The 19,917-nt window shown below is 38.2% G+C and overlaps 1 protein-coding gene across 6 annotated transcripts in view; it reads right to left on the reverse strand.

The window, feature by feature from the left end:
- Positions 1 to 10,875, reverse strand: part of mast4 (microtubule associated serine/threonine kinase family member 4) — a 95,108-nt gene extending 84,233 nt beyond the window's left edge. For 5 of the 6 annotated variants that reach the window (XM_080303494.1, XM_026173203.2, XM_080303493.1 and 2 more), the window contains exon 1: positions 10,314 to 10,875. In XM_080303494.1, coding sequence (XP_080159620.1) covers positions 10,314 to 10,562 — 249 coding nt within the window. In that variant the 5' untranslated portion in view covers positions 10,563 to 10,875. Of the gene's footprint in view, positions 1 to 1,856; positions 2,162 to 10,313 lie in introns of those variants that run through there. The other variant, XM_080303496.1, reaches the window with a different exon arrangement.
- Between the last annotated feature and the right edge of the window lie 9,042 nt (positions 10,876 to 19,917).

Below are 19,917 nucleotides of genomic sequence, written 5' to 3' on the forward strand. Positions count from 1 at the left end.
AACATGATCATTTTGGTAAGAACCAAGCAGCATGTTCAGCAAATGTAACATTACCTCATTTTATTTCCAGAGGAGTTCGGATGGGGAATTCAGGGTGTCAATTTTGCTAGAGTTTAGCAAATACATAGTCTCATTATAGTGTGTAGCTAATACAAAACATTTCTGTGAAGTGAACTCAGTGGACCTCTGAACATGTTCGTTCGTTTCTTTCTCAGGGTCAACTGCAGTACAGCAAGCTCTGTTCTGGCCGACCTCATCACCCAGCATCTGCCTTCAACTCTTCCCAAATTCCAATCGGGCCTGAAACTCTCTTCCCTCACAGTCTTTGCTCTTAGGATGTTGATGTTTACACAAAAGAATAACGGTGCCTAAAATTTTCACAGCTCAAATGCAAAACACTTTTCCAAATGTATATTTCAGTTACCTGAAATGGACACTTTACACTGAACAATATATAACTTTGGTTTAGATTGTTTGACCTTTGTATGCTTACACATGGGAATTCAGTTTCCTGTGTTGACAAAATCTAAACTTAGAAAAACACAGTATAGTAATTTCCTTCTCCAGTTTCATACAAGCATCTGTGTTAAGATACGAAGCGCACTGTAAAGAATCACACCATGCATTATTACTTCCACCAAGGAAGTCATATTTTCTTGGAGAGTGTCTTAGAAAAACATTAGTGGACTTTGAGCACTCAAAGCACTTTCATATAAATGGTAAATGGCCTGTATTTATATAGCGCTTTACTAGTCCCTAAGGACCCCAAAGCGCTTTACATATCCAGTCATCCACCCATTCACGCACACATTCACACACTGGTGATGGCAGCTACATTGTAGCCACAGCCACCCTGGGGCGCACTGACGGAGGCGAGGCTGCCGGACACTGGCGCCACCGGGCCCTCTGACCACCACCAGTAGGCAACGGGTGAAGTGTCTTGCCCAAGGACACAACGACCGAGACTGTCCAAGCCGGGCTCGAACCGGCAACCTTCCGATTACAAGGCGAACTCCCAACTCTTGAGCCACAATCGCCCCACATATCACGCATGTTCACACTCCAATGAATGCATCGGGAGGAACTCTGGATTCACTATCTCTTTATCTTGCTCAAGGATACTTTGGTGTACATAGTGGGGGACCCAGGCCTTGAACGACGAACTTTCTGATTAGGAGATGACCTGCTGTACTTCCTGACCATCTACCACCACAGCATCCAATACCTGTGGCTCAGGAACATCTGTAAATCTCTTATGCCCATGTGAGATTTTGTGGCAAGAAAAATACTATAAGACGACAAGTGAACAAGTACTGTCTTCAGAGTTGTGTTTGATGATAACTAGAGTCAGCAGCAGCTTAATTTTGTCAAACATATCATGTTACAGATAAGAATTTATTTTTCTACTTAGGCAGAAAGGCATATTTTTAGGAAAGAGGAACAGACCTTGCTAGTGTTTATTTGACCTTAACACTTCACCTTGACAATCAGTCCTGCTCTTATCTAGGGCTCTCTTTAATATATGCTTGCAGTTCAAAGTTGGTTTGGTTACATAAGGTTTAACTCTTACTTGGATTTTATTTACAGCCTACTGTAAACTCCTATAAAATACTCTTCATTAATTGTATATAAACACTATATCAACATCAAATATGAAGTTATAACACAAAATGATGTGTTTACAACTAAATCTACTATACTGTAGAGTTAAAAAAAACAAATTCCACAATGATAAGGTTCAAACAAGCTTGTTTGTTTAACAAATGAATAGGATCAAATTCATATAATTTAACAAACCAAGAATAAAAACACAGAAGAATACATTTGAATACTTCCCAATCCAATCAGTGTCTTACCTTGCTTCCCTCAGACGATGTACACAAACTTACAGGTAAATTCCGACCAAGTGACATTTTGTTTGGGTAGCAACAGACTTAAAGACATGGAATACGGATTAAACTGCAAAAGACATGAAAGGGCACGAAAGAAAAGTCAAAAATCACCGATGGATCCCAGAGAGAGAGAGAGACAGCCTGTCGTAGGAGGAAAAGAGTCTTAACCAGATTCTGTTAATCCTCTTAGACTCAAAGTATACACTGACACTGGATGTCCGTCTAATCACCCTGACTGGCTGCCTGCTTAAATGAACGACTGCTTATTTAGGGAAACACTAGAGGGTTAGACTCGCTGGTGAGAGAAAGAGAGGGAGTTAAACATGAATCTGAAGCAAATATTGATACGCAAGCAAACACTGATGCAATCTGCAGCAGATGACCTCACTTCAAGGAACAGGCCCTCACAGAATAAACAAACAAGGATTGTGTCAGCAAGTTGAGATGGAAGTGGACGTAGCTGCTGAAAGTTAAGATTTCAATTTGAAACATATACAAAAACGTGACAATTTAAATTTTATTAAGGAATCCAAATTTTTCACATACGATCATCTACTTCTTTCCTAAAGTGTCTACTACACAATCCAAAGCAGAACTTGAAAATTACTGCACCCAAGCCATCAGTGTGTGTCAGCTGAGTCATTACTTAAGCAAGCACAGCACAGCCCAACCCAGCTCCAGCTACACTGCATACTAATTTTTACCTGTCTGTTCTTGTCTGCAGAATACTTTAAAAGTTCACTCACTACACGCATCATGAAAAAACTGTTAAGCCAAGGAAATAACGCAATTTGCAGTTAGCAGCTGGTTTCCATTAGTTTCATAAGGTAAAAAGGGCAACCTTGAAACTCACTGGCTGTCTAAAAAAAATACTTGCTGCAGGGTAACAAGTATGAGGACAGACACTAAATTGTGGGATTTTTTTTTTTAAATCAATATATAAATAAAACAATGAATTGCTTTGAGAGTCAGCTATAGCCCTAAGCAGTGTCAGTTGCTATTGCACAATCTACAACAGGGTAAGAGGCAGGGTGCACCCTGGACAGGTCACCAGTCTGTCGCAGGGCTAACAAAGAGAGACAGACAACCATTCTCACTCACATTCACACCTGTGAGCAAATTAGAATTACCAATTAACCTGACCCCACTAACTACACATCTTTGGACTGTGGGAGGAAGCCAGAGTACCCGGAGAGAACCCACGCAAACAGGACACACAAACTCCACACAGGTGTTGGAATCTTGCTGTGAGGCAACAGTGCTCATCATTGAACCACCATGCTGTCCAAAAAAATGAAAATAGTGTATAAAAACCAAAAAAAGCCAAAAACTATACTATGTACAGATGATTACTGTATACAGCAAAATACACCAAGATTTTTATATGTACATGAAGTGTAGTGGGAGTGATAATAGCCTGTATTTCTTTAAAGTATTTTAATAAGTATTTATTCTGTGTGGGTATTGTATAGTCTAACTGCTGTCAGGAAGAAGGACTTGTGATAGCACTCCGTCCTACACTGTGGCTTTAACAGTCTACCACTGAAGGAGCTGCCCAAGGGGGTGAGAGGTGTTGTCCATAATGGATACAAGCTTGGCTGAAATCCTCCTTTCACCCACCTCCTCTATGGGACTAGCCAGGACAGAGCTCGCCCTCTTTACCACTCTTTCAATCTGTTTCCTATCCCTCTCTGTGCTGCCACGTCCCCAGTAGAAAACTGCGTAATAATTCAAGAAAGAATCCTTATAGAACCCTTTTGATTAATTAAGTGGCTGATAAAAGTCAGAAAACTATGAAAAACACTTCCTAAAATGTCAACTCATATCAGAGAAAAGCAGCTTATCCCTGTGGTGTTGAAACTCATAATTAGTCATTTATCAGAATAGCTGACTTTTGATGAATTCATTTGAGTGCTGAAACAGTCAAACTATGAAACTAAAGGCTAAGCCAGTGGAGGAAACTGCATTTGTAGACAGAGGTGTAGTAGAAAGCATATCACATGAAGCACTAGTGTATGCAGAAAAATTCTTTGGCTATGAAGTGTGTTTAAACAGACAGAAAGGTTATCTAATATTTATAAAGTGTATCTAAGATGTGAGAATAAACCAATTTCCATACTTGTCTCAGTGGCTGCATTTTTTATTATTTGCATAAAGAATTGTTTTGTTTTTTTCTTTAAAAGCAAATAGCCAAATAGACACATCTTTTCATGTCATACATGATACATGTTGACATAAAAACACCACCCTTACAGCTGTTTAATCGTCTCGGTGATGAAATTTGCTTAGTCTAACACATGGTTAGTCCTCATCTGAACAAAGTTCATTCAGACTTTACTGCTCCATAGGGAAGTGCTGAGAACGAGCTGTTTGTTTTCACAGCTGACTAACAAGCTAGTTGTAAATGATTTGACTGCCCCATACATTACACCATTCATGGTAATACATATACTCATGGACACGGCTCCGTGTCAAGAGTCACCACCATCACTAAGCAGCATATAAAGACATTATAATCAAATGTTTGTGCATGTGGGAGGTATTCCCCTCTTTGTTTTCTACTGCAGAAACAGGTAGAAACGGAGGCTACAGCCTCATCAATTTGTTACCTGTTGAACTCCCAGAAAGCCTCAGATCAGCTGAAACACTCAGTTTATTTAAATCTAGGTTGAAGACTCACCTGTTCTCAGCTGCATTTGAATAAAGCACCAAATCCACACTTTAAGCTTAAATTTCAAAACTTACATTTAACTACTGATTTTATCTACTGTTCTGATTTTATCTGTTTTGATTTTATATACTGTTGTTTGTTTGTTAATTAGTTAGTTAGTTTATTTGCTTGTTTTAATCAATTTTAAATCATGCTTTTTATTTGTTCTTGTTTCTAATGTCTCTGTAAAGCACTTTGAATCACCTTGTTGTTGAATTGTGCTATACAAATAAACTTGCCTTGCCTTGCCTTCAGCGTCTGGCTGTTGGGCTGCAGTTTGCAGTCACTCAGCTTTAACATCACTCTGGGTTCTTGGCTAGCTTAGTGTTAGGATGCTGTCTGTGCAGGTCCTTGCAAAGAGCCAAAGTTGTGTTAGCAGCATAAGCAGCCGTTGAGCAACTGTTTCTTTCCTGGTGCAGTTTCTATTTTATCACTGCACTCTTGTCCTTGGTGTAATAAAAAAAAAAAGGAAATGTTCATATCCACGCTGCAGACTCCGCCACTATTTTCCTCCTCCGGCACATAAACTGAAATCAGCTGATTGTATTGCAAGTACAACTGGAACCAGTAAGCAGGATTGATAGACAGACTAATCATTCCAAGAAATTGGACTACTGGGAACCGGTTCTCTACAAAATCAGTTCTCAATTCCTATCCCTAGTGAACAATGAGCTGAAGCTTGCTATAAATGTCCAGATTGCCAAAGTGAGCTGCAGACACAAACAATTCTCTGTGCACCCTCTTTCCTAATGAAACATTATCAAATGTTCTTTTACAAAAACCATTTCAGTCACTTAAGGATTGTTTAATGACTAAAAATGAAATATTTTCTTTATTGAAGTCAGAAAGTGCCAACTTCAGTATGTGGGGAGAATAGCAAAAGTTGTCATTTTTCTTCTTAATTGACTCAAGTCCCTGCAATCTATCCACATCGTATACTAGGGGGAATACTGATTAAAAGTGTCAGAGTTGGGGATGAATTCTAAAGATAAGAAATATTTAGTATCCTTCTGCAGAAAGGATATTTGTTATGGCAACAACAGCCAGGGAAGAACACTATTAAAAAATGAACAATTGGAAATATCCATATTCTGCTGACCCAACAGGATAGTTAGAAATGAGAAAGTAGGAAACAGAATGTATGATTATGAGAGGGCATAAAAGTAGCAGGATATATAAAGACAAAGAAAACACAATGATTAACAAGCTGACAGATTTCATACTTCAGGAAGCAGTGAGTCAAGACTGTGTGGACAGTAGCTTTGGATAGCTGTCATCTGTAACACCTCTAAAAGCAAGTGAAGCACAGAATGTTGGGCCATGGTCTAAAATTTAGGGTTTGTTTTTTCCAAAGCTTTAACACTTGTTAAATAAAATTCATATTTAAGTATTTTGATTGCTTCCTCAGTAGAAGTGAACCTACTACTATTTATACTATTGTGTAATAGCAAGAGTAATTAACCATAATGGAGTCTTCTCAGGAACGTGGCTCCAGGGACGAGCACAGAAGCCCAACCCACATGCTGTTTAAATCTTTAGTTAGTGAGGGGCAACCAATCCGAACTCAACTGGCTCAAAGCGAGGGTGGCCTTAAAAGGAAAACATACTAAAAAAAGAGACTTCACAAAAAGACTCGTTTCAGAGAGAAGACGACGTAAGGGACTAGACCAAGGCTCAATATCAGATAAATATGAATCATGTAGAGCTACTCTGGGAACACCCAAGAACAAAAATATTAAATAATAAATAAAATCAAGGAAAGAAGTGATTAATTAATAGCAGCTATTCGCAGCCCTAAATCAGACTGATGGGAAACTGAAAAAGGTCATGTTAACAGCTGCATACTCCAGATACATTGATAAACATGCTGGCCTCTCAAGTGAATGCTGCAGAACTATGAAACACATACAAGTGCTTTATAAACATCCATACAGAGTGTTTGGACAGTGAATTATGGGTGCAACCAGTAGCAATACTTCCAATCTTAACCTTTTCCCAGTAACTGTTTACATACAGCAAGCTTGAGCCAAACTCTGTTAATAAATCTGAACTGTATGTTGCTCATTTTCATCCATTTCTGTTGTCTTGTGCAGAAAAGAGAAGAATTATGCGTGGGATAATCTTGTCCTGACTGTAGATAACGTTCTCTGTCACTGCCCACAACCCTGGACAGATTTAGACGTCTGGAACGAAGCACTATGCAATTGTACAGAGATCTTAGGAAGACAGGCATCATACTATCAATGTGGAAACTTACTCTATGAAACATGGCCATACCATCTAGGGCTGAACGATATATCGCATTTGCGATAATATCGCGACATGATCAAGTGCAATTTTCTAACCGCAAAGGCTGCGATTATACTCTGGACATGTCCAAATTCATGGGCTGCATCCTCCTGAGGCCGCATTTGTAGACCGATTACGTCACAGCGACGCGCCGAAGGCTGTCCAAATTACTACCATATCCCAGAATTCATAGCGCGGCCCAGCCAAACTCCAGTTTCCAACAATGGCGGCCGCTACTAAGTTTTAAAATTACTCATACTAATCTTTCTGGGTCACAAAATAAACTTTTAAAATATTTTCAGGCGAGAAAGTAGCTGTGTAAACATCAAATATCTGCTCGGTTTATCAAGATATCCCATATTTGCAAAAGTGCTTCGACGTTTTCAGAGGCGTCTGCTACCCACCAGCTCGACAGCTAGCCGGGAGCTCGAGGGTTACTGATGCGGCCGAGAACGGCACAACTCCCGGCACATCATTTTCAGATCACCGCGGAGTTTCGCTGCTCGGGTTAAACGTAATATATAAGTCACTTAGACAACCTAAAAATGTTATTGTTGGGCTTTTTTCAGTGTTTTGTTTGTTCGTGAGTAAATCGGTTTGGCTGAGATTACAGTTATTAGATTAGATAAAATAAAACTTTATTAATCCCCCGGGTGGGTTCCTCCTTGGTTTTTACACAGCTGACTAAACGTCAAACAGAAAACTGATTAAACAGAAGTATGAGACAGTCGAGAATTTACGCCAGTGTCCCGTTATATTTTAGATAGCAAGAAGCAGACGGCTGAGTTTATTAAACTCCACCGAGACAGCGGTGACGCTAATCAGAACTAGACTGTCCAATTTCACGCCTTTAAACTTTAAAGGTGTGTTTGTGTGTGTATTTATACAATTGCTATTATGTTTGCACTTTATGTGTAATGTTACTGACTGCAGAGATCAGTAAGATGTGTGTATTTTTTTATTTATTAGTTTTATTTATTTAATATTATTTTTTAATTGAATGACTGTCTAGTAGTTCACAGATGTCAAAAAACTGAGTGTGGTAAAGCCACTGATTTTGTTTATGTATATTTCTGCAATCTGCACATTGTACTGACTTTCATTTTAATGTTTACACCAGGGTTCCTTGTCAGCACTTTATGCTCAGATGTTTGTAAGCTAAAAATAAACTATTGTGTATGTTCAAATATACTGTTGTGATTGAAGAAGTTAAATAAAAATGTCAGTCATCAATTCATGCATCACCTCATGTCATCATAACAGAGGTCTGTCTTCCAGGAAAGAACAGTTTAAAATTAATGTAATATAGTATTGGCCATACTATATGATGTATTGCTTGTCTTTGTTTAATAATACAGAAGACAAAGACCTTAAAAAATAATCGCATATCGCATCGCAATCGCAATATTGGGGCAAAAAAATCGCAATTAGATTATTTTCCATAATCGTTCAGCCCTAATACCATCTTTGGAACTTGAAACAGTAGTAAGTCTGGAGACCGAACAGTAACTGAGCTGCTCAGCCTGCTGAAGTCATGTCACACGAGTTCTCAGAAGACTTTCCTTCTTTAAACCCCCAGGGGCAAAAAAAGGTCATTAGTCAGGGTTCTTGATTAACCCTACAGTAATACCACTGGAACGCTTCTCTGCACTGACAGGTTATGTGACCTGCTTTGAGGAGTTCCAGGCAGCAACACGTTGGCTTAGTTCAGTATACCAGGTCAAATTACATTGTTTCTTCTGTGGCCAGCACAGTAGAGGTCAACAGTTTAAAATGAACCTCAAAATGGCATTTGAAAGCAGTCTGGAGAAATGTGCACAGGCTTTGTGTGACTCTTTTGCAAAATTAAGGCAAATTCTTTTTTTCTTTTTAAAAATGGATTACATTTGGTTTAAGTTCAGTAAAGCTAAAGTGAAATAAGAGACCAATCTCAGGCCTGCCTCCTCGTCTGTAACACTTCAGCTCTATTGAGGTAATGAACTGTCAAACTGCTTTTCACCCCAACTAAATTAGCTGAGCATCACTGTTACTAAACATGACACCAACCCAGGGGCATCGTCTTTGGGCTCGTGTGTGTTGGAAAGTCTGTTATGCTTTCAATTACTGATTTATCCATTTTAAAAACCAGCAAATTATAATTAATGAAAATAATTACACACAGAAATCAGGAATCTGATTGGTGTGCAGGAATCAGTTTGTATTCTGATTCCAACACAGATATGAGAGTTAAAACGTGTGAAGTAAGACATGCAAATCATTACACAAATTTTCTGTATTTCCCTACTGCCTCAAAAATGAGACATATGGCATTTTTGTCAACCACACCTACAGCCCTAAGTAATGTTGCATGATATCATGACTTGGAAAATGTTTATGGGTCAGTTGGGAGCTTGCAATAGTCAAACACACCCAGGCTACATTGTGCGTACTGGAGCAAGTTAAACCAGTCTGCAGAAGAATCCATGTAAAGCCTTATATAAATTAAAAGGCTGATACATGTATTTTGTCTTCCTCATTTTTCTCATCTGTTTCCTGAATGAGCACCACTTGGGGTCACAACAGCAAGTCCCAGATTGTGCCATTTGTGTGTTAGCGTTACAGCATAGTCACAGAGCTAACAATGAAACAATTTACACACATTTGCTCTAAAATCACATTTTGCGATGAACCTGCCCTCTTTCATTTAATACATAACTTTTTCAAGTTTTGGATATAAGCCATACCCAACATTGTTTTGGTTTATAAAATAGGGGCAGATTTGGACTGGATGCAGTCCAAATCTCCATCCAGACAGTCTTTGTCTTTGAGGTTTGAGAAAACACCTCCAAAGCAGTGGGGAAGACTGACAGGCATTTAATTACAGATGATCTATTTATGCCTCTGAAAAAGGCAGGAGCTGCAGTAAAACAGAGCAGTGCGCATGTGCTGAGGAATGTATCTCGACTTGAAAACTTGTAAATTGAGTGGATGAAGACAACTGGGCACACAGCATGAATAATAGTTTAACTTTGCACTGACGTCATGACGGAGTGTAACCCAGCTCAAGCACAGCTGATCAACTGGTTCACAAATATTTTGACTGTAGGACCAAATGTAATGAGTTTACCTTCCTCAGGAGTGGTTGCTTTCTTGCTGGATGAGGGGGCAATTAATTGGATGTGTATATCAATGGAAATAACTTTTATTACGGACATTTTATTTGAATGTCTAACAAAAACGAGAATGAAAGTATCACATTTGAGAAGCTGGAATCAGTTACTATTTTGGTATTAGCTTTCGCTTTGAAAATTAAATGAATAACCGGTAACCAAAACAGTTGCCATCTAGTCTCTATGTGCTTATAATTAATTAATCGGGTAATCGTTTGGTTTTCTGCGTGTCTGAGTCGACCCTTGTTTTGTTTAGCAGATCACTGTGTTTACCTTTTCGTCTTCCTCTCCTTCCTCTTCGTCTTCTTCCCCATCTCCTGGGGTCTCCTTGTCAGATTCCACATTTCTGCCGTCCTCCACCTCGTTCACATTTTCAAAGTGCAAGCTGAGCCTGTCTTCGCCATCACCATAAACTTTAATGTCCAGAGCAGCCGTCATTTCTTCCCCCTCAGACAAGGTTTGGGAGCCCGACGACAACTGGCTCTCGCCGCTTTCAGACACCACAAACTCTTTCTTCTCCATTGCGTCGCCTTCTGCTACTTCAAAACAAAAGGTAGCAATTAATTAACCTGCAAGCACACCTGTCCGGTTCATTATGGTCAGGAGCCGCGAGCCCATTAAAGGACACGGCTTTCTTTTTTCCTCTCTCTCTTCTGCTTCTCCTTGTTCGAGTAAAACCAAAGTCACGACGTTGTCGAAAGTTGGTGATATCGACTAAAACATTATTAGACCCTGTTTAACATCAGCGTTACCGCCAAGCAGACGTGTCCGCTTCGGTTAGGAGCCTCTGTGGATTTTTACGCTCATGACTTCCAAATCAGCGCGTGCACATGCTGTCTGTGTCTTCCTATCGCACCAGTACAGCTTGTTGCCCAAAAACTAACCCCGCCCACAACGTGCGAGGGTTTACCAATCAGATCGCAGCAGCCGCCAAACTCTCTACAGATAGCTTTAACCAGCTTTAGATGCATTGGCGGTTCAAGAAGAAATTTGCGAGGGGGACCAGGGTGGGGCCACGGTTTTTTAATGGGACCACAGAAGAAAAAAAAGGGGGGGCAATAATTAATTTTTTAATATATTTAGTGAATTTATTTGGAGCACAAACGAAAATAACATGTAAAGATTAAACATAAAAATGAGTTGAACCAAGGGATTTCTAAATCTTTTACTAGATTACTAAACATAAATAAATCTTTGAACAAATTTTACTTTTTATTCAAGATATTTTTCTTTTTATGTAGTTATGTATTTATTTTGTTATATAGTTATTTTTTACAGCATGAAACTTAAATGTACACTCATATTTTCTGTTCAGTAGTGTCTCATCTTTTAGCATTGGCAGCGCAGTAGTATGTAACATTATAATAAAAGTATTCTTCATTACCGATTCATTGCAAAACAGTCCACAAATGCATTAATTTTGAAACCCTTGGCCTTTCTGGATTCAATGCCTAGCACCCCTATTGCTAAGACGCTCATCAGTAATGGTGGACAGGAGGCAGGTTTTTACTCATTTTAATGTAGAGAAACTCTGCTCACAAGTGACAGAAGTCACTGAGAGCGTAACAGCTATTTTGCACAGTCTAAAGAGCTCATCAAACAGCTTTTTTATGCATCAGTGAAACAGATCAATTCCACTATAACAGATAGCTTTTGAATCACACCTTTATATAAAATGTTGTGATGTAACAGCAAAAGGCAGACGTCACAGGACCCTGCCAAATGTCCCCAAATAAATAAATACATAAATAAAATAAATATTAAAACACTTTCAAGACTATCCTTTTGTTATTTATTTGAAAAAAATGTATGATTTAGGAAGTTGGGATATATAATAATCTGTTTTTTTTTTATCATGGTCAAATGATCTTGTATACTAGTCACCAGTAGTTAGAAATGGTGTATTTTTCAAAGTGATAGTCAATAAATATCTATCACTATCACAACGTCTCAGACTTTATAAACTTTATAAATCTGTTTATAAAAGAGCACATCAGAAGAACAGAAGATTAAGGGGTTTTTTTTTTTCCAAGAAACACATTAAAGTACATGTGTACTTGAGTGCATACACATTTTTCCCTTCATGAATAGCTCCATTGCCTCCTGCTCTTTCTGTTTGTTTTTTAACTCTCTTTTTGGGTCTTGTTTTGTTGTCCCTGTATGTGTGACTCATAGGTGTGGCACTTCCTTACCTGTCATTCCCACTCTTATTCATTCTTCAGATGTTTTGATATTCAGAGGTTTTTTCTCCTCTAGACATGCAAATTATAAAATAAGCATATTCCAGAATAGCATTTGTTGGCATTCAGATATCTGTGCTCACTGGCATGTTATACTGTTTTGAACTTTTGTAAAAATAAATAAATAAATAAACACCACATCCACACAAGTTACATGACATTCCACATCCAACATGTGGTGGCAGCAGATCAGGAGCAGGGCTTAACCAAACACAGGCCACTAGGGGGCCTACTTGAACAAATATTGTATATACTGTGTTTTAGGATTTTATACAGTGTACTATGTATTCATACTAAGAATTAGTCTTTCATTTCAAACATGCATTCAACATAGCAGAGGGAAAAGGCAACAAAATGACATGTTTCTTTCTCAAAGCTCCAAATTAAAATACAAACACACAGAAGAAACAAATATATTTGTAGCATTAATTCTTTAACCCTGTTTTTACTTTGCCCTTTATGACACACTCTATAACATTCAGGTTGCCTCACCCAAAGCAGCATTCTATTATCATGTAGTCAGAATCCAGCATAATTGTTATTCTATCCTAAAACCCTAAAACCTTTGATGGCTTTTTGAGGAAGTCAGGTCCAGACTAAAAGTCCTCACCCCATTGGTCAAAATCTCAACCAGACACACACACACACACACACACACACACACACACACACACTCGGACCGTGAGTCGTTTGGTACCGGGCCGCGAGAGTTGAGGCTCAGGTGTGAAATGTATAGTTTTCAGGGTTTTTATCGGTTTTCAGCGTTATTTTGTTATCGTTTTTATCGTTAACTCGGTTTTCCTGGGTCTTTTCACGTGTGTTGTGAATAAATCTTCTTTTTTTCAGTACCAGTACTAGTTTTATTTTGTTGTATTTATCCGCGACACCTTAAAGGCCGGTCCGTGAAAATATTGTCGGGCATAAACCGGTCCGTGGCGCAAAAAAGGTTGGAGACCGCTGACCTAAACACACTCAGCAGGGTGAAGAAGTGACAGAGCATAAATTTACACAGCATTTTGCCTTTATATTTTTATGTTTCGTTTTGGTTTTCCTCCTGGATATTATGGGTGTTTTTTTTTTAATCACAATCCACATAACAAAGACTTCCCTCCCCTTTTTAATGCTTATCTTCAATATTCCAACACAGCAGACTGAGTTTCATAAAGTAAACACACACATGAGTTTTGAGTCATGACTATGCGCCCAGTTAGACTTTTGTCTGGTGTTGATAGTCTGATATGTCAACAGAGACAGTGTTGACATTCAGGTCGAGCTGGTATAAATCAGCCCCAACAACATAATAAGCACTTTTACTGCCTCTGATCACATCTTATTGAGTTTTTCTGTCTTAGCACAGAATCAAGCCTTTGGTTGTGCAATAGCTTAACTATATATGCTTTGTATTAACCTGCAACTTGATTTTAATTTTAAACCTGCTTTAGGGCAGCATGGTGGTTTCCACTGCTGCTGACAACAAGAGGGTTTGAATCCAATAGTCAACTGAGGCCTTTTTGTATGGAGATTGTATGTTCTCCCTGTGGTTATGCAAGTTCTCTCCAGGTACTTTAGCTAAAGTGGCAATTCTAGATTGGCTTTAAGGGTGAATGTTTTCTTCGTTCCCATGTAATAGACCAGCAGCCTCTCCAGGATATACCCTGTCTTTCACCGTATCACAGCTGGGATAGCCCCTTCCATTTGTGCTTCATTGTCACCTAATGAATTGGTTGCAGTGGAAGTTCATACATTTGTGGTCACCAGAGGTTCAATATTATTGTTCATCCGCATCTTTTACACTTGATTTTGATTTAGTACTTGTTGTTCTTACTTTGTTTTGCCAAGCTACAAAGGTGTGGATATACCACACATTGTTCCTGCTAATGAACAAGCAGATCACGTGCCCTTGGAACACAGTGTACTGTGGGTTGCACCAGCCACGCTGTCAAAAAGTTTCCATTAATTCTCTTCTTTCTGTGGCTTCTGCTGCCAATCCTGTTGCTACTGATGACGATGACCCTTGAGCTTTATTTGGGAGTTTACAGCGTCATCAGGTTGTTCTGTTCTCAGTCAGTCGACCTAAAAGCAGCAAGTAATCCACTCATCGAAACTGGGGTGCAACACACCAAGACCTTGATTGGCCGCAGTCACGTGAGGTGGGCGTTTTGAACTACATTTCAAAGCAGTGTTTTGAAACATCGCCCCCTTATAAGCTTGATACAACATCCAAATATCAATATCAAGATTTCTATCCCTACTTGTTACTCTCGATGGATAGTTTTTTTTCATTGGTTTTGTTAGGATGATAGAGAAAGTTTGATTGGAGGAAATTCTCCTGTTTATCCTGGAGTTACAGGGAGTTGAGGTGTAGGTGTATCTTCTATTATTCTTTTATTTAAATTGTTTAGCCGGTGAGTTTTTTTCTTAATAAGTGAGGCTTGGCATTTATTCTTTCTTTAAAACAATCTGGCAATAAACAATTTCAAACTCACCCAAAACAGTCTCTCCAAGTTATTCGCTTTAACCCTAGACCAATTTAGGATGTGATATCAGTACCAGGATCCCCGAGCCCTAATCCAGGATTAGTTGGGTTGGAACCTATTTAAGCTATCATGAGACACGAGACAGGGTACACCCTGGATAAGCAACCAAATTAAAGCTTAAAATATTTTTAAATTGTTTACTTGGAAAGCTATTTTATGTTAGTCGAAGGTATGTGTTTGTGTATTTAAGTGTGGTATTGTATGAGTAAGTGTATGTCGGCTGGAATGAAGCAAAGCGAGCATATCAGCATTCTCAGAACTCAGGTTCGGCCTGTGCTTTGTCACAACAGCATGCAGAAAACAGATGTTAAGATGGTGTACATTTCAATTATTAATGTTAGTAATAACTCGGTGTCCACCCCAAAGGCCCCAGTATACCCACTGCTTCTCTCTTTCCAGTCTTACATCTTTCTCCATCTCTGAGAATAAAAATGTCAGTTGAAAATATAGCAAATGTGTCTTTAGCTTGCAGACACATTTGATAAAATGGAAATTTAAAGCTCACATGTAAAGTTGTAGTTATTACATAAGCCTTTAAAAAAAAACAACTATAATTTTCATATAATTAAATTAAACCCTCTAGAGCTTTTGCTTTTTAAAAAGAAAAATTGTCTGTTAATACTATTGTGTGTGTTTATGTAGTATTGATTCAGATAATAGATAGTAGATATTAGATAATATTGTGGGCTTTGTGGTAAAACAAATATTCAGTTCATACTGGTGTAATAGCACTAGAAAAGAAAAACTAGCTGATAAATCTTGTGTGCCAAATTGCGTTGGAGTTTTTCTTTTCTTTTGTGGGTTTAACAGGACATTTTACATTTGATTGAAAACAAAAGTGTCTTGAGAGCAACTTCGATCTTTTAGCTTTCATCCCTTCCAAAAAAGCACCTCAAATAAAAAAATGAATCCAGGATGCGCTCATTCTCAAAATCTTCTCTGTACATGAATATTTTTTTTATGCCTTGATGAGCATTGAAATAGAAGTTAACATACATAATGCTTTAAAATAAAAATTATTTCAATGTCACTCAATTTTAAAAGAACTTGGGTCCAAGTCACCAGTTTAAATTTAAGGTGTCGATGTTTTTTAGTAATGCTCTCTTAGTGTCTGCCTTCTCCCACTGGCTGTGGACTTGCAAGTAGTCATGATGGCTCATGTAACATGTGATTATAGATTGAACCTCAAGACCAACACAGCTCAGCTGATTACAGCCTTTCCACAAAGAAATCAAATCTACAGGAACTCGCAATAGAAATTACAGTGTGACTTATTTCTAGTCACGAGAGTCGAGTCAACTCTACTGAAGTGAGTCAGTTCCCTCCACTGTACTGCTGTCTGAACTTAGGGTTTTCCCCCGTCAACACTCGCTTTAACCTCTGGCTACAACAGCTTGGGACAGATGTCAATTAACCTGTGCGAATCCAACAGGCACGCAAACACATTTTATTTAAGGTAAAAATTACATTTAAAAAAAAGACAGAAAGGATGAAGCATCAGGGGTGTTTGTATCTCAGGAGGTAGAGCAGGTGTTCATTCCCCGGCTGCTCCAGTCTGCATGTCAAACATCCTCGGGCAAGACGCATCCATCGAAGTACAAATGTGTGTGAATGTGCGACGGAGAGCACTTACATAGTAAAAAAAAAAAGAAAAAGAAAAAGTACTTGTATGAATGGGTGAATGAGGCGAGTTGCATAAAGTCCTTTGAGTTCTCAAATACAGTAGACACGCGCTATATAAGAACCACTCCATGTACAGTAGATTTTTACTGTTCAGTATTAGTCACAGTTAGGCTTTCTAAGAAACGCCACGTAAAAGGGAAACGCTGCAGAGCACTTTTGCTATGCACCGCTGCTACGTCAGTAAAATTTAAACACAACTTTATAGTGTTAAAGTATTTTTTTGTTCTTTCTGCTGTGTCTCTATTATAAAGTTTGTGCACACACAGTCTTACCACAGGAGGGTACTGTTTGCTAAAGAACAAGCCGCGATAGCAGAGAACATTAAATGCAAAGGCTCCTTTAGCTGTTTACCTGAGGGTATTATAGTTTGTATGTATGGAAATTAACGTGCTAAAAATTGTTGGAACCTGATCCTGATCGCTTTTGAATGTAAACTAATAGGAAAATACTAATGCAACTTTATTCTTCAAAAAAATGCACAAAGATTCATTCCTTGTCCCAGCCTATATTGGTTGTTGAACTGAAAGCATGGTTCCGTTATTTTCTTTCACTCGATATTAGTGAATATTAGGGAAATTAGATGTACAATGTACCTTCATTTGACCTGTAATGTTTATGCCATTGCTTCAAAAACTATATTTCAATCCTTCTGTACAATGAACAGCATTCAGCTATCATCCATGAGTATCAATACCAGTTTACTGAAAAGGTGACTATTGAATCCTGAGCCTGCTGGTAAAACACTAAAGATCTTAGATCAAAGCCAGACTCTGCGAGATGAACCCACATATGTAGCATTTCGACACTTGTAGGCCACAATAAGTTAGAGCATCGCTGATTCAAGGTGGTGATAAGAAACAGGTTAAGGTGGGGAAATTTACCGATGAGAAAAACATGGGTAGGCAGGCAGTGAGTTGTTTAGCGGAAATGAATTTCCTGTGGCTGGGATCTTTAAGTGTTCTCTTCTAATTTTAATCATCTCTTTTGATTCAGTAGGTTTCAGGGGCCTGTTTTGTCATCAGCTCTTTCTATGACTTTAAGAATCATTTGACATTTTTAGCTCGTGGCAGTTCAAAGCAGAAGGCAGAAGGCTTTCAGAGACAAAGGTTGTACAGAAAAACAGTAATAACCGTACCTCAGACTTTGCTCTGCAGCTGGTACAGAGTGTAATGTTAAGATAAAGATCACGATACACAACATTAATGACGTTCTTGGGGCCCAACTTAAGTCAGTGAGGTGTGAACAAAACTTCCTGTGTGCATACACTGCTGCACAGAAGGAGGAACATGCAGCAAAATGTACATTTGTGTGTTTGTCCGTCGTCTACGATAACACGCAGAGGTGACTGTACATAGTTAGTGTTGTTTATTTCGATTTTTCGCATTACAACAGCCTGCTTTTGCCTCTCATATAACAGTTAGGCACAAAGTATTGTAGCCGAACACTATAAAATATTGGTTGAACAAATCTTCACCGGGTAAGACTGAACAAGGTATAGGATCCACATCGCAATTTTTAACTGACAAGATATTAGTTGGCAAAGTTTTTTCCACTAAATTTTACTTTTGATTTTTTCTTGTTATAGTTAGCCCGTAACTAAAGATACTATGTTTATCATTTTAAATGATTTAGAATTTAAAATCCATCCAAATCAATGACATCTATAAATATGCAAATACATTATTATCGAACACAAGATGTTTTCTACTTTGCTAAAAAGTGTGCGATTCTTCTGCGAACGTCTGTGTTACTTGAAATAGATAAGGATTTTTACTTAAGTGAAAAAAACTTCTTTTTTTTTACCAAACAATCATTGTCAATTCAACTCAACTCAATATAAAAAACCCTTTTCAGCCTCTTTTCATGTAATACCATCTGTCTGAGAGCACAGGGCTGTAAATGAGCTAGATTCTTTTATTCAGTAAAAGTTATAACCGAATATAAGTAATAATACAAATGTTTTAGCATGAAAATACACTGAGACTAGGTAAAGCAAAAATACACATTTTGCAGAATCCTATACAGTACATATACATTTCCCACCAGGGAGGAAAAGCACAAGAAAGGCTGCACTTTCTCAGACAGCTGCGTCAGGCCCAATTACCCCAAAAACCGCTCCACCATCGAAAGCCTTCTGACTTACTGCTGCATTCACAGAGCTTTACACTGCATTTATAAACCATATTCATTACATTATAATGCAACTAACATTGCTACCTCTATTTATATAACTGTATTTATTATAGTAGCAACCAGCATTCCTACCCCTTACTCAATGTGCAGTACTGCTGATCACATTGCACCTTATACTCCACTGATCACTCACTTGCTCCTTACATTGCACCTGCTCATTATGTGGCATATATTTTTATATATAACTTATACATATCTATCGTTTTTGTGTAGATACTTATGTTACTGCTCTTCTTCTTTTTTTTATCTTCTTTTCCTATCCTAAAAGAATCTGAATGTAAATCTACATGTGTTTCATTGTTCTTGTAACAGTGACAATAAAGATCTATTCTATTCTATTCTAGTATGTGACTTGATTCTAATTATTGATTCATATATTCATTATTGTTTTTATAACTTAAATGTTGCAGCTGGAAGTGATTTTAATTACTTATACTATTGGGTAACTTTCTCTATAGTAAAATAGAATTATAGCAGATTCACATGTAAAAATCTGCAAAATAAGAAGTATTAGTATGGAAAACAAAGGACAACATTCACATCCAAAATCAAGCTGTAGGGCAGAGAGTAGAAGCAGAAAGCAGTGCAATACAGAAAAACTAAAACAGGAAAAGTATTAAGTTGCACTCTAAAGCAGGTTTCTATTAATGCTGTGATCCAGCTGCACTGTGTGAGATTAACAGCACTCTAGCTCTCTAGCTTTTCCTGTTCTGCCTTTTTGAAGCTTTTTATATTTTTGTGTGAGCTCCAAAGAGGAACAACGATGAGGTTTAACAGTCTGAACCTCCTGGGTTACGCATGCAAACACTCCCTGAACGGACTCCATCCTGTGGCTGGCAAATCAGTCTGACATAAATGACTCATCAATCATATCCTAACTCTCAAACATCAGCACATTTTTCAGATGCACTACAGAAGCACTATATTAACCTCTTGTGTTAAAAACGCGTGCTAGAGAAGCTTAGAGGGTGTGAAGGTAAGGTAAATGGACTACTCATTCAGTTTTGGTAAAATTCTGATGGCACTGTAGATTATTGGAAAACAGGGCGATCTGAGTCACCACACGTCTCTCACAGAGCATGTGGCAGTTAACGCACAAAGGTTAGCTTGTTTACTCCTATGTCTTTTTATTTTCATTGTTCGTTTGTTTACTTCACCTAGATGTTTGAGCTTAACTGTGAACAGAATGAATGATCGTTTTTACAATAAGATGAAGCAGTTTTT

The sequence above is a fragment of the Astatotilapia calliptera genome, chromosome 7, assembly GCF_964374335.1.
Source record: "Astatotilapia calliptera chromosome 7, fAstCal68.1, whole genome shotgun sequence".
Lineage (NCBI taxonomy): Eukaryota > Metazoa > Chordata > Actinopteri > Cichliformes > Cichlidae > Astatotilapia > Astatotilapia calliptera.